This window comes from Augochlora pura, chromosome 4 (genome assembly GCF_028453695.1).
Source record: "Augochlora pura isolate Apur16 chromosome 4, APUR_v2.2.1, whole genome shotgun sequence".
Taxonomy (NCBI): domain Eukaryota; kingdom Metazoa; phylum Arthropoda; class Insecta; order Hymenoptera; family Halictidae; genus Augochlora; species Augochlora pura.
The window spans coordinates 21,946,519-21,959,869 of NC_135775.1; the positions used below are offsets into that span (position 1 = coordinate 21,946,519).

Here is a 13,351-nt window from a genome sequence, read left to right on the forward strand (position 1 = left end):
CGTTGTTGTCACTAGATCGCTGACTTTTTTGCATAGCGAAAATCGGCAGATGAAATGCATACCCGTCAAGATTTCAAAAGAATTTAGATATACCTTCGCGTTCGTTTTCGTCGCATTGGCCTGGTTCATTTACGAAATACATTTTTACGTGCACTGTAACGACAAGGTATTTGATGAAAAGCAGTAATAGCGAACAATAACGATGACTTGTAGACCTGTAAAAGAAGCGAATTGCTAGGGTGCGAAAGAATCCGCTTCGATCCGAAATTCGACCGACGAACAATGTTGCGATTTTTGTTCCGAATGATCACGCACGTACGCAACCGTGTTACGCAACCTGTCCTGCAGTTCTCAGCTACCTGAAGACCAGCGCTGAGAGTCGGAACGGTAGTCGCGCTCGCACCGGTCGTTGGACAAGATTGATCGCTGATTTTCGGTTCGATCGGATCGGTGGACCGCGGGTGGACCCGGGACGAGATGGCGAGCCAGTCGAAGAAGATGGAGCTGCTCGAGGAGGCCCTGCACTACCATAATCCGGAAGGTAGTCAGGAGGAAGTGGACCGGGAATGGGAGGAATTCGACAGGCTCATGGCGAAGCTGAGGGAAAACCGGCGGGAGAGACCGCACAGGTAGCTAAACAACGGAGAGAGAGAGAGAGAGAGAGAGAGAGAACTTCCTGCTTCTTTGCGTCGCGTTTCAGGGGGATCGAGGAAAATTTTCTGTTCTGTCCACGGCCTAGTGGCTAGGATCACGAGAGAATTCTATTGAGTAATCGTAGTCAAGTGGGGGAATAAATAATAATGGCGGTGTATGACTTACGCGTGTAATCGTAGAAATACGGGCTCCAGAATGTACAGGGTGTCTCGCAGAACTGCTCTGCAAATATTTCCGATCTTTAAATATTATCTAATTAAAGACATTCAGAACGTCACGTGGGCGGATGATTCCTTTTGTATCGTGGACATAAAACGGGTCGAAGGTTTAATCAAATTCTATGTAAACCGCTTGAGATGTAATGTATCATAGTTCACAGAATTATTGGTTATTTTATTGTATTGGAGTAGGTACATAAAATTTCGTTACGAGGTCGAGACACCCTGTAGTTAACAAATCGTGCTAAACACGAGATTTTCTTGTTGTCAGACCCTCGCAAACATTCTATCCATGTCCTCCGCCGAACGCGGACGAGGAGCAACAGGATTTCGATCCCTTCGATTACATAAACACGATTGTAAGCGAATTTTTCTTGGTTCGTTCGCATGATGGAAACTGTGTATGCTGCAACTCGCGGGCCTTATCTTTCGCCTGGAGCAGTCGCACACGATATCGTTCATTCATTTTCAATTCCGCCTGACAATCCTGCCGATAGCTCTCGCAATCATGTCACGATCTTTTCCGAACAAGCACCGTGTTTCTGCCAGCCGCACGATCGCGTTGTTCCTGCGCAGCCTAGCGTCGTCGTCGTCGTTGTCGTTGGTCAAAGGGAGAGTAAAAAAGTTAAGGGCGAACGAACATCGTTCTCCTTTCACCTTATCGGAAAAGAAATTCCAATAGAATCACGCGCCGGCGTGGATAAGGGGAGAGAATGAGTTTCTCGCGATCACGTCCAGCAAAGTGTGAGATGCCGTTGAACCAATGCCGGACGACGGTTTTAAAATTAAACCGTCTTCGATGCTGCTAGACGAATCCCAGACGAGAGGCAGCCTCGCCTGCCAATATCGGCTGCCAATACGATGCGACACGCGAATCGTTCCCGTAGTTTCACCGTTTCGGCTAAAAGCTAGCACGGCGCATCTTCCTTGTGTCGTGACGGCCGTCGAAAAACACCTGTAGACGATTGAAAATTCATTTCGTCGCAATAAATCGCGCTAGCGGGACGGAGTTCAAATCAGGAGACACTTATAGGACCGTGTTATCAAAGGATCGCGATGTTTGGAAGGCGTTGCATCGGTAGATGTTCTGAAATGGATACAACAGCCTAGCTCTAGACGTTCGATTAGCTCATCAAAATTTTCGCAAGATTTCGTTGCGGTCTATTTCACGTGAAGCGACGTATAATTTGGAAAACTACTCTAGGCTGTCGTCTCGATGGTTGTTTCCATGTGGAAGCGCGCATAAGTCCCACGATCTGCTTAGGACTTTCATAAAAGTTATAATAATTAATTTTTAAACGAATCCAGGTCCAACAGATATTTTGGGGTATTGCTTCGATAATTGTTCCCAAAATTTGTTTAATTATCTGAAATACGATTTAAAAGGTGAACAGCAGTTGAAGAGCTACTTTAGAGTATTGCTTCGATAATCATCCACCAGTGTGTACGCAGCCTTAAAGCCCGAGATCAACTGAACTCTTTGCAATACATTCTAGATGTTGCATTGGTCAATTTTTAAATGGACAGTATATTGAAGATCGACTTTACAGTATTGCCTCGATAGTTCTCCACTAGTGTGTACACAGTCTAAGTTCCCATATCAGTTGAACTCTTTGGAAAACACGTTTTAGAAGTCGCATTGTTCCGCACGATTTAGCAATCTATACCCGAGGAAACCAAGTTCAGGACGTTGTCTCGTTAATTACTCGTTAGCGCGGTGGCAGCCTAAGTTCGGGTACAGTCCCGGCTCGTTTGAGAGTTTACGCATATCTTGAGCACGGCGTTGAATCGCAGTGGCGCGACCTTTGAACGGTTGCCAAGTGGGCGGGAGAGAGGGCAGATTTGAAATAAACGTTCCGTGCGAGTGCGGCCAGGCAACAGCGGGTCGCCCTCACGCTGTCAGCTCTGTCACATAATCTTCATGCCGCCTGTCTACCCCGACCTATCCGCCTTTGATCCGTTTGGGACAGGTTTGACAGCGGCCGGACGCGAACCCTCCCAGCGGCATGCAGAACACTCCGAACGCGGAAAGATCCGGCGAGCGGATTCTGTGCGAAACGTGGAACGGAGCGCGTCGCCGATCGCAGGCCTCGGCGTCGTCGGCTTCGCTGGTTGACAGCCGCGTGCGAACCGACCTTGACACGAAACACGCATCACGGGACCGCGGTGACCAACTGCACTTCCCCCGAATGCACTTCCACGAAATTAGAAGTTCGCAAGGCGAGCAGACCGCCTTGACTCTTTCGAGCGCCGCGATGTTTGGCTTTCGAAACAGGCGGCGGAAAAAACTTCGCGTCGCCTTCTGCCGCTTTGAGATCGGTCATTTTTATCCAACTCGGGTCTGGAACGCATAAATCGAGTTGCATAAGGCTTCTGGTGCCCTGCCACCGAATTTTACGCGTCCTGGAGAACAATCTCCGCCGACGGCCGTGTGGATCTTCGAACGACCGAGATCGGGACTCTGCTCGAGTAGCAGTCGCTCCAAACAGTTGCAACTTCGTCTTAATTATCGTTCATTAGTTCTTGCAGATACTGTGATTTCTATTTTCGTAAAATAACCTCCAGTTGGCTCTGTTCATACGGAGTTCAATCAATTTGCATATCTGTATGCAGTTCTCTGGATCCTTCGGAAGTTATGTAGTAGTCTATTCCTAAATAATTCGATTGGATTTAAAGTAACATGTCAATACTCATCTTCAAATGTCCTATCAAACCGCACAACTATATTTCATTAGTATAATAATAAATAATAATACTTTATTATTTTTACCATGCATTTATACGATGCTGCATTAATATTATAAAAATTAGTATCATAATATTCACAAGCTCGTCGATTTCTTCTATCATTTGACATTTCCAAACTGCACAGATCGCATGCAGTTCCGTGCACGCTCTCGGAAAAATCGTCGGAAGAAACAGTCACCGCTTAGCAATCCGCTTGTTCCTTAAATAATTTGATTAGGCAGGAAAGTAACGTGCACCAATCAATTCCAACCATTCCACAGTTTGAAACCGCCGCACACAGCGGCACGATGATCATATAAGGCTCGAACCTCGCTGATCCTCGCGGCGATAAATCGTTCAATTAATTATGCGCGCGGCAAGTGCAGAAACGATTCTCATTCCCGACGTTCGTCCTCCTTAGCTCCGCTGAAAACCCTCGTAATTCCGTCGCGACGGTCACATCGCGGTCGCGTGCACGCGCCTCCGTTGCCGCGGTAGGATCGCGGAGCGGCATCGATCATTGCCCGCGAAATCCTGATGGATCCGCGCGATCGCGCCGCAATTCCCGACGATAATCCTGCGAACTGAAAAGTGCACGCCGCCGACTGTTCCAGCGACGCCTTTCTAAGCAATGCCTTTATCTGCATGAATGAGCGCTTAAGGACTCGTTACGTTTATCCGACACGCGTGACCAGCATGCAGATTCCCTTGGCACGCGGTGTCACGTGATGCACACACGCTCGAACCGGTGCACGCGTGTGCATCAGGCTTACGTGCACGTCCATCGAGACGAGCGCAGCACACCAATATGCATATCGCTTTCCTACGGTATGCAGATGCATCGTTTCCGGGTGCAGCCGCCGCCGCCGCCGCCGCAACGCGCCGTTGTTGCGCCGCTCTCTGCCTGGTCGGCGAAGTTTTCCGAGATTTTCCCACAGGTCCACGATTCTCCAAATTTATGCACTTTCATCGAAACGCCCTCGCGACGATTCTACGAACATTGTATCGTACAGATTCCACTTTGGAAGCAGGGTCGCATAGCAAATCGATTACTTTTGCAATTGACCCCGATAGTCGGAAAAACGTTCTGTTTCTTGAAATTCACGCAGACAATTTTTATTTTACATTAAAATCCGCTATTGATTAGGAAAAACAATCATTATAATTATAATCATCAACCAGACAATCGTTGCTAGACTAAATTAGCAATCGCGTTTACGTGTGATAATTAATCACGATTACTTGATTACTCAAGCTATTCATTAATCGCAATTATTGCACTTTTTTCGAGGGTGATGATAATTGCGCGAACGTAAAATACGCGACCGTGTATGCAGCATGTCGTGTACTTCGGAGGAAAGAAACAACTGCACTGCCGTATTCGTGAAGTGATAATTACACGAAATGATCGTCGCTATCCTGCTACGGTTTCTCGAAAGACGATCACCATTTCGGGCGTTGTTGCATTCTTTTCGGAAACGTTTCCCAGAAAACTCTTTTAAAAAATCGTATCGAATGATCGTCATCGTAAACTACACAAGTCCGTTTAAGGGCAAAAGAACGCACCTTAGCCTACAAAGAAAATAAACCGCTGCACTGCTGCGTTTGTCAAGTGATAATTACAGATAATGATCATTCAACTGGTAAACTAGAAAGGAAATGGAAGGCGAGAGGATGGAAGAACGATGATCATAAGGAGACTATGGATTTGATGCATTTTCGACAAAATTCACTATATCATAAACAAAATTGTAAAGACATGAAAAGAATATTTTAATATTTTTATACGATGTACAACTTATTAAATTATTAAAAGAGGAAAGACAATTTTTATTTTGCATCAAACTCCGCGGTGTAATCATAAGACAACAGATTCTATAAATGCGGACAAGTTTTATTTTGCCTAAAAATCCGGAGTCCGATGATCATGGTCGACGATGGACAGGTTGTCATAATGGAAAACCTCGACGAAAGACTAGTCTCGTTTCGAGAGTCTTATTTAATTAGATCCGAAAATAGAGGAAGCGCGTTCTATTTAAAGCGACCGGCCGTCTATTAATTGTATCGCGAATCGGTCATGCTCAATTACTAGAATTGGGTTAGGGGCTGATTGCCCAGTGGATCGTGGCCGCCGTTGACGTCAAGTCCATGCACAGGTTCGCTCAGGTGTCGCCTATATTTCAATCCGCAGCCGCGAACTCGTTTTGTCGCCGTTTCACGGTCTCCCGTCTACATAGTCGCCTCTAGCGACGAAATCGACGAGGAACACACAATAAATTAACCCACCCCCGCCATTATTCACTGTTTGAGTAAAATCGACGATGTTCGCGGCACCGTGTTTTCGCTGTCCAAGAAATTTTCGAGACGAAGTCGCGCGTTTATGCAACCCGAGAGTCGGATGTTTGTCGAAATGCAAATCGTTTGCTCGTGGCAAATGAGTAACAACAGGAAATTGCGGGAAACACGCGACTCGATCTCGGGGTATTCGTGTAGACGAACCAAGCCGAAATCGTTAAAGCAATAAGAGCAACAATATTTTCTTATTTTCCGTCACACGGATAACGTTCCGTCTCTCGACGATAACAAATTCGAGCGACAACGAATAAAGGAACGAACGACGTTCCCGTCTCTGAAACGTGGATCGTGGTGGAAGATCGATCGACCGGGCTGGTTCGACAGGTGTTCGAGGACTGTTTCTGCTATCATTGTTGCTTGAACGGACCCGCGCAACACGCTTAATAGACGGCAATAAACAATAGAGGGAACCGTCGTTGACCGGCGGCCGAGAGCGCTGCTAAAAATATCAGTTTTGACGGTTGCCAAATTTCAACAAATATCGCGGCCTCAAGTTCGAATTCGGCGTCGTTCAGTTCTTGTTCGTCCGCGAGTTCGCGTACACACGTCTATTCATCTCTAGTACAGTTTTTCGATACACTAATTCAACGATCGATCACCACCGTGATCTCATTGTTTTGCGTTCGAACGCTTGTAAATCAGCTCTCAAACTTTTCTATATGATCGAGTTCAGTTGCACCGGCAAATCGAGATAATCGCGTAGCCGGTCGCGTGCCGAACTTGTCGCACGGACACTCTAGAGAGAATCAAAGCGATGTTTACTAAAAAATCGACGTTTTACTCGTCGCCGCAGTCTACCATATCGCAACGAACAAGTTCGCACGGGTCCATTGAGAGACTCACCCTCTGTCCGCACGCATGAATGAACCGTGCTAGGAATCCGGGTCGAAGTGTGTAAGAAATTTCGCGCAGAAGAATTTTCTACGATGAGATACCTTGAAATACTTTCGTGAGTCAGTGCACGTTCCCCTAATTCCCGGAGAACGTTACACGGTACTGTCGCCCGTCTCGTCGACGATCAGCCCCGACGAGAATGTGTACAACGCAGGATTAACGAGGCGGTTACCAGGATCGGGGTGCAAAACCGTTTAGGCGTTTCTCTCGCGCCGTCTCGATTGTTGTGGACGTGCGCGGAGTAGATCTGGCAGTGTCCGCGGAAAGAGGAAACAATAGAACGATGGACAGCGGTTCGCGGTGAGCCGAAAACACTTCGCGCTGCCAAAAATACCGATTTCCGAGGGTTGCCAGCGGACAAACGGTGTGCGACTGGCACCACCCGGCTACAATGACGCAGTAATTAGTCGGCAGTGAACGATCTATAACGAGCCGCCGACTGGCCGTGGACGGGCCGCGGAGCCCCGAGACCCGCTAGAAAAATGTGCGATCTTCGTTCTATTCGCACGAGCAACGCCTCGTCCTTCGTAACCTGATCGAGCGAGACGATCGACAAGAGCTTCGGAGGATCCACGGCCACGCTTTCATGCCGGCTTCCGTCCTCAACCGAGCCTATTTCGTCTGTAACGATGACTATCTTGTAAGTGAACACGCTCGGAGCTTTCGCAGCCCCGTTCCCGTGTGCCCCCCCACCGGTCCATCCATTGTTTTCCTTGGAGTGCCTTTGATCGCGCGAGACCTGTGTTACCCTCGCCGCGTTTACTCGTCTCTTTTATTCGCTGGCAGACCGTTCGTTTGCTCGATTGTTGCAAACATCGAGGTAACTCGATAGAAAACACCGGTCTCCGTTCCGTTAGTCGCGGAAGTATAGTTCCTGAGGGTTGATATATATTTTGTTTTCTTACCATGGCGCAACCCCCTGGAGGTTGTAAATCGCTACTAAAACGTTGAGATCAAATATAATATAATCTATAATACATTATAGATAATAATAGATATAATATTATATTATATGTATATTTAATGATATATATAATATTGTATAATATATTTAATAATATATAATATTATATAATATATTACATTATAGATTTAGATATATTATATAATTTTTATTATCCTCTTTCTTTAATCATCTTCGTGTGACTTATAATACGATTATAATGTAAGTACCTGTATTATAGTATAATCTGAAAGGCAATCACATAATACGAATATAACATAATGGGATAAAGATAAAAAAGAGGTAGTTGTTTTTTAATCAGCACTGAAAGAGTCTTGATTTTTTATGAAGATTCTTAAGTTCGTTGAATCCTTCTACTATTTCAGACTTCGCTGTCTAATTCGGGACATTTTCATTTTAAAGTCACTATCCAACGTGACAGTGGAATTACACGAATATGTATAATGTTTGCGATCCGGGAACAATCCAGATTGTTTATCTATCGGCTTGTGCATGTGACTGGACTCAAGAGGCGTTCATTGTATCGCCGAAAATTTCATTCCCGATAATTCCTTATCTCATCCCCGGTGAGTTATCGTCGTCGAATATCGATTCTCACAAAATAATACGCGCATTAACGCCATCGAGATCGCCTAATTCCCATCGTTCGTAGCCAGGCTCGACCCAATTTCCACAGAATTCCCCCTCGGAACGCGAGTTTCACCGTGAATTATCCCTGTCGCTTTTTTCCCCGCGACGATCGCGATCGTTTCGTTTCCACCAAAAGTCGACAACAACTTAAATATAGCCCGGGAGAAGGTTGTCGATTCTCTCGAGATAAATCAGAGATCCGCTCGATCATGTCCAGCCCGGTGGTAGACGACGAATCGATCTTTATCGGAACACTCTAATGCCATAATATTCTGGCTGATCGCGTGATCGAACGTTAATCGATCGAACACCGTGATCCGGTTCGTTCTCGTTTCCTTCGATTTTCCGTGAAAGTCTCGCCGTGGTAACCGCAGCTTAATTCGCGACAGTTCTGTTTTTTTGTATCAAGGTTTTTGTTATTGGGATTTATGGGGAAGATCACAGTGCCACGAGTGAATGATCTAGTTCGAGGATCGTGCTGACAGATCGTGGATCGTACACGTTTGGTATGTATACTCGTGCTAGCAAACTGCATCGTGTCCTCTCAAAACATAGTTAACGTGTGTACATTGATTCGATAGTGTTGCATGTCGCGATCTTTGGCGACAATTTTTCCTCGTTGCGTTTTGCAAACTGGCGGTAAAAGCGTTGCAAATTCTAAGCCAACCGAAATGTCATCTGCAAGGTTCATTTTTCTGCTACAAGTTTCTGAAGTCTCTTGTTCTCGTATCTTTAGATCTCGTAATCCGTGATCTTGAAATTTTAAATCGTTCAATCCTTTAATTAATTCTCGAAAATATTACCAAACATTGTATTAAGTAATTTATTGCTTGGACGGTGCACGCTTGATTTACCGCACAATATACCGCTGGAGTGCAAACGATCGAACGATCGAAATCTAATCGATTCGATTGAATATCTAGATGTATGGTCGCTATACGAAAGACCTGGGTGAGTACGCGAAGGAAGAGGCTCAGAAGCTCAAATACCATGAGGCCAGACGGAAGTATAAAAAGGGCAGGGAGGAGGAGTTTCGAAAGTCGGGGAGAGGTCCTCTTTGTAGGAAGCTGCTCGCTTTGCTCGCCTTCGCCTGGAAACACACCGGAGCTAGATTAGGCGAGGACTGGGTCTTCCTGGCCCTGCTAGGCATCATCATGGCGTTGATCAGCTACGCCATGGATCGTGGCATTTCCATGTGCAACAACGGTCAGTCCAGACTTGATTTTATTATGCAACAATCTCCCATCAAGCTTTGAATGAAACTAGGATAGCGAAGCCGGTTACTATGCCGTTTATATTGTTTATTTTTTATTAAATAATCTTTACCCGATGAATAAAAATTATTCGTTAAAAAATGAACGAGCTAGAAGAATTAGAAAATTTGATATTCCATTTAATGAATGTAAAATTAGTTACACCCGGAAACGAATCAAAGGCATAGCAATTGGTCACCTCATAGTAACCCACCACCACTAACCTAATTACTGCGAGATTGTTTCTTTACCAATTTTCCGCGTCGTTGTTTCCCATCGGAACCCGACGTGTCCATTAACTGTGTCCTCGTTCCACCAGCCAGGATATGGCTTTATCAGGACCTTACGCAGCATCCGGCGCTCCAGTATGTGGCATGGGTGTCACTACCGGTTTGTCTGATCCTGTTCAGCGCGGGATTCGTTCACATCGTTGCTCCTCAGAGCATCGGTTCCGGAATCCCAGAGATGAAGACCATCCTTCGAGGTGTCGCCCTGAAGGAGTACCTGACCTTCCGCACTCTGATCGCCAAGGTTAGCTCACGTTCCCATTTCGTCTCTTGATCTTTGCTGAATCGTCACGGTCGGCGACATTCTGGTGACATTATTGCTTCCGCGGTAATTAGGGTTAATTCTTCTGGCCGAAATGAATTTTCCAGAGCGGCGACTTTTGTAATAACGACTTCTTCGAATAACCATTGAAATAACCACCTCGGGGGACTTGTAAGCTTACAAGGCTCACTCGAAGATAGCTGCAGAAGCTATCATTTATTTCATGTCGATTAAGACCTGACCAAATTCCCAACAGGTGATAGGTCTGACGGCGACTTTAGGTTCCGGCCTGCCCCTGGGCAAGGAGGGTCCATTCGTCCACATCGCCAGTATAGTAGCAACCCTGCTGTCGAAGTTGGTGACCAGCTTCCAGGGGATCTATGAGAACGAGAGTAGGAACTGCGAGATGTTGGCAGCGGCCTGTGCAGTTGGAGTTGCCTCCTGTTTCGCTGCGCCGATCGGTGGTGTACTCTTCAGCATCGAGGTCACCACGGTCTACTTCGCCGTCAGAAATTACTGGAGAGGATTCTTCGCGGCTGTTTGCGGAGCCACGATGTTCCGATTGCTTGCCATCTGGTTCCAAAGGGAGGAGACAATCACCGCGATGTTCGCCACCAATTTTACCATGGACTTCCCCTTCGACCCCCAAGAGCTGTTCGTCTTCGCCTTGATCGGAGTTGGCAGCGGGCTCGGCGGCGCTTTCTATGTCTGGTTGCATAGGCAGTATGTGATTTTCATGAGAAAGAACAAGAGCATGAACAGCTTCCTGCAGAAAAAGTGAGTACTTTTTATTCACGGTTTTATTCACTTTATTGATCTATCGTAATCAATCACGATCAATTTCAGTCGTTTTTTATACCCCGGCATCGTCTCGCTGCTGGTCTCGTCCGTCTCTTTTCCGCTGGGATTAGGCCAATTCATGGCTGGCGATCTGAATACTCACGATCAAGTGTACGGCCTGTTCACCAACTTTAGCTGGACCAAAGAGGAGCTCGGGGTCGAGGAGATGAACATGGTGAAACACTGGTCGACGGCGTACACCGACGTGTTCACCGGCCTCCTCGGTTTCGTCGCGTTCACGGTAAGAATTCATCCATCGATCTAGATCCGCGATGACCTGGATCAACGTTTTCGGAGAGTGTGCTCAGTGTGGACCAAAGGGCCTTTGATTTCAGTTCATCTTTTCCATTATAAGCTCGACGGTGCCCGTGCCCTCTGGGATCTTCATACCGGTCTTCAAGATCGGCGCAGCCCTTGGAAGAGCTGTCGGCGAGGCTATGGCTCTATGGTTTCCGACTGGTGTCCGATACGGTGGCATAATCACCCCCATAGTTCCAGGTAATCCTTTCTCGACCTATCAAAATTATCGATCAATCGTCTAGAGTTATTGTCAACGTGGAAGAGTACGTTGAATCGGCATTTAAGATCATCGGTCATTTTTCAGGGGGCTATGCTACCGTCGGAGCAGCAGCGTTTTCTGGAGCAGTGACCCATACCATTTCTGTCAGTGTCATAGTTTTCGAGATGACCGGTCAGATCACTCATATCGTCCCCATCATGATAGCAGTGCTGATCAGTAACGCCATCGCAGCTCTACTGCAGCCGAGCATCTACGACAGCATCATCCTGATCAAGAAGCTGCCGTACTTGCCCGACCTGCTGCCTTCTAGCTCAGGTAACTAGATTAAATTCAATGATCGTGTTTCGACGAGCTAGGAAAGACCCCAGATGAGATCGCTTAGATTGTCTAAAGGTTTCTTAATCGCGATTTAATAAAACAGTATTTAACCAGATAGCTGTTTCTGATTAGTATACTCGTCAAAGACCGCTAATTGATTGTAGACGAATACATTATTTATACAAATATCGAGAAAATCGAACATATACAGTATAATTACAGTAACTTGCATGCTATTTAAAGAGATTGCAACAGCTAACTGGTTAAACAGTGACGCTGCGAGTCGATCTAATCAGGGCAAATTCTCTAGCAGGATCTGGTGTTAGATTATGGTTAGCACCTGTGATATTTTCGATCCCGAACTAACATTTGTCCCATTTATTAACAAGCCTCGCGGACGAAGCTCCATGGCCGGGTAACTGAATCTATGGAATATTCTTCTATTTATAATACGTCAGTAGCCCCGAAATAGAGCTCACTAGTGACAGCGTTCATTCCGCTAGGTATGTACAACGTCTACGTAGAGGACTTCATGGTCCGCGAGATCAAGTACATCTGGCACGGGATCACATATCAGAGGCTGAAAGAGATTTTGAAGGAGAACCGTAAGCTTCGTGGTTTCCCGCTGGTAGACAATCCTGGCTCGATGATTCTGCTCGGATCAATTCAGAGGCTGGAGCTGATCAAACTGATCGAGAAGCATATAGGCCGCGAGAGGAGGCTCCAGGTAAATGATCAAAGTGTATTCATATTTTATTTTATACATTTCAGGAAGCAGTCGTTTCTTTTAAATTAAATAAAAAAATTAAGTTAGAGTGAAAAACGTCTATTTATATTAGGTCGCTCAGAAATGGCAAAAGGAAGCAGAGGAGAGAGCCAGAGAGGAGATGGAACGTCAACTGAGGGACCAAGAGAGGACCAGAAGACCGTCTCGGTTCGAAGTAATCCCAGCGCCGGACATCCTGAAGATGCAAAGGCAGAGTGTCAACGATCTAACGATGTCGCCAAACAACGGCACCGGGCCCGATCACGTGAGTCACGCCCACGCCCCTTTGACGTCATTTCCCGCGAACTGTGTATATTTGCTCGCCTAACTAGCCGCCTACATCATCCGGCAGCCTTCTTTTTTCTCTCTTTCTCTTCCTCTTGTTATTTTACACGATCAATTCCATTTTACTGCAGCACACATACCACTCGCCAGTGTTCGGCTCGCAACCGAAGAAATCTATCTTAAAGAAGACAAACTCCTTCACCCTGAAGGGATTCAGTCCTCTGGTCAGTCCAGCTGCTACACCGTACACTACAGTCACAGGAGCTGAGAGCAGGTACGAGAGAATGCAATTAAAGCTATGATTAAAATTGATATCCATCATCATTTTAATATTTCCTAACAACCTTTATCCTCAATGACACGCTGCTGAAGAACGGT

The 13,351-nt window shown here is 46.2% G+C and overlaps 1 protein-coding gene across 7 annotated transcripts in view; it reads left to right on the top strand.

The window, feature by feature from the left end:
• Clc-a (chloride channel protein 2) overlaps positions 1-13,351 on the top strand; it is a 43,887-nt gene that overhangs the window by 27,705 nt on the left and 2,831 nt on the right. For 4 of the 7 annotated variants that reach the window (XM_078177932.1, XM_078177929.1, XM_078177930.1 and 1 more), the window contains 9 exons: positions 9,366-9,648; positions 10,015-10,226; positions 10,501-11,021; positions 11,091-11,325; positions 11,420-11,582; positions 11,689-11,919; positions 12,426-12,649; positions 12,762-12,953; positions 13,105-13,247. In XM_078177932.1, coding sequence (XP_078034058.1) covers positions 9,366-9,648; positions 10,015-10,226; positions 10,501-11,021; positions 11,091-11,325; positions 11,420-11,582; positions 11,689-11,919; positions 12,426-12,649; positions 12,762-12,953; positions 13,105-13,247 — 2,204 coding nt within the window. Of the gene's footprint in view, positions 1-348; positions 630-1,143; positions 1,232-6,143; positions 7,489-9,365; positions 9,649-10,014; positions 10,227-10,500; positions 11,022-11,090; positions 11,326-11,419; positions 11,583-11,688; positions 11,920-12,425; positions 12,650-12,761; positions 12,954-13,104; positions 13,248-13,351 lie in introns of those variants that run through there. The other 3 variants (XM_078177927.1, XM_078177928.1, XM_078177933.1) reach the window with 3 other exon arrangements.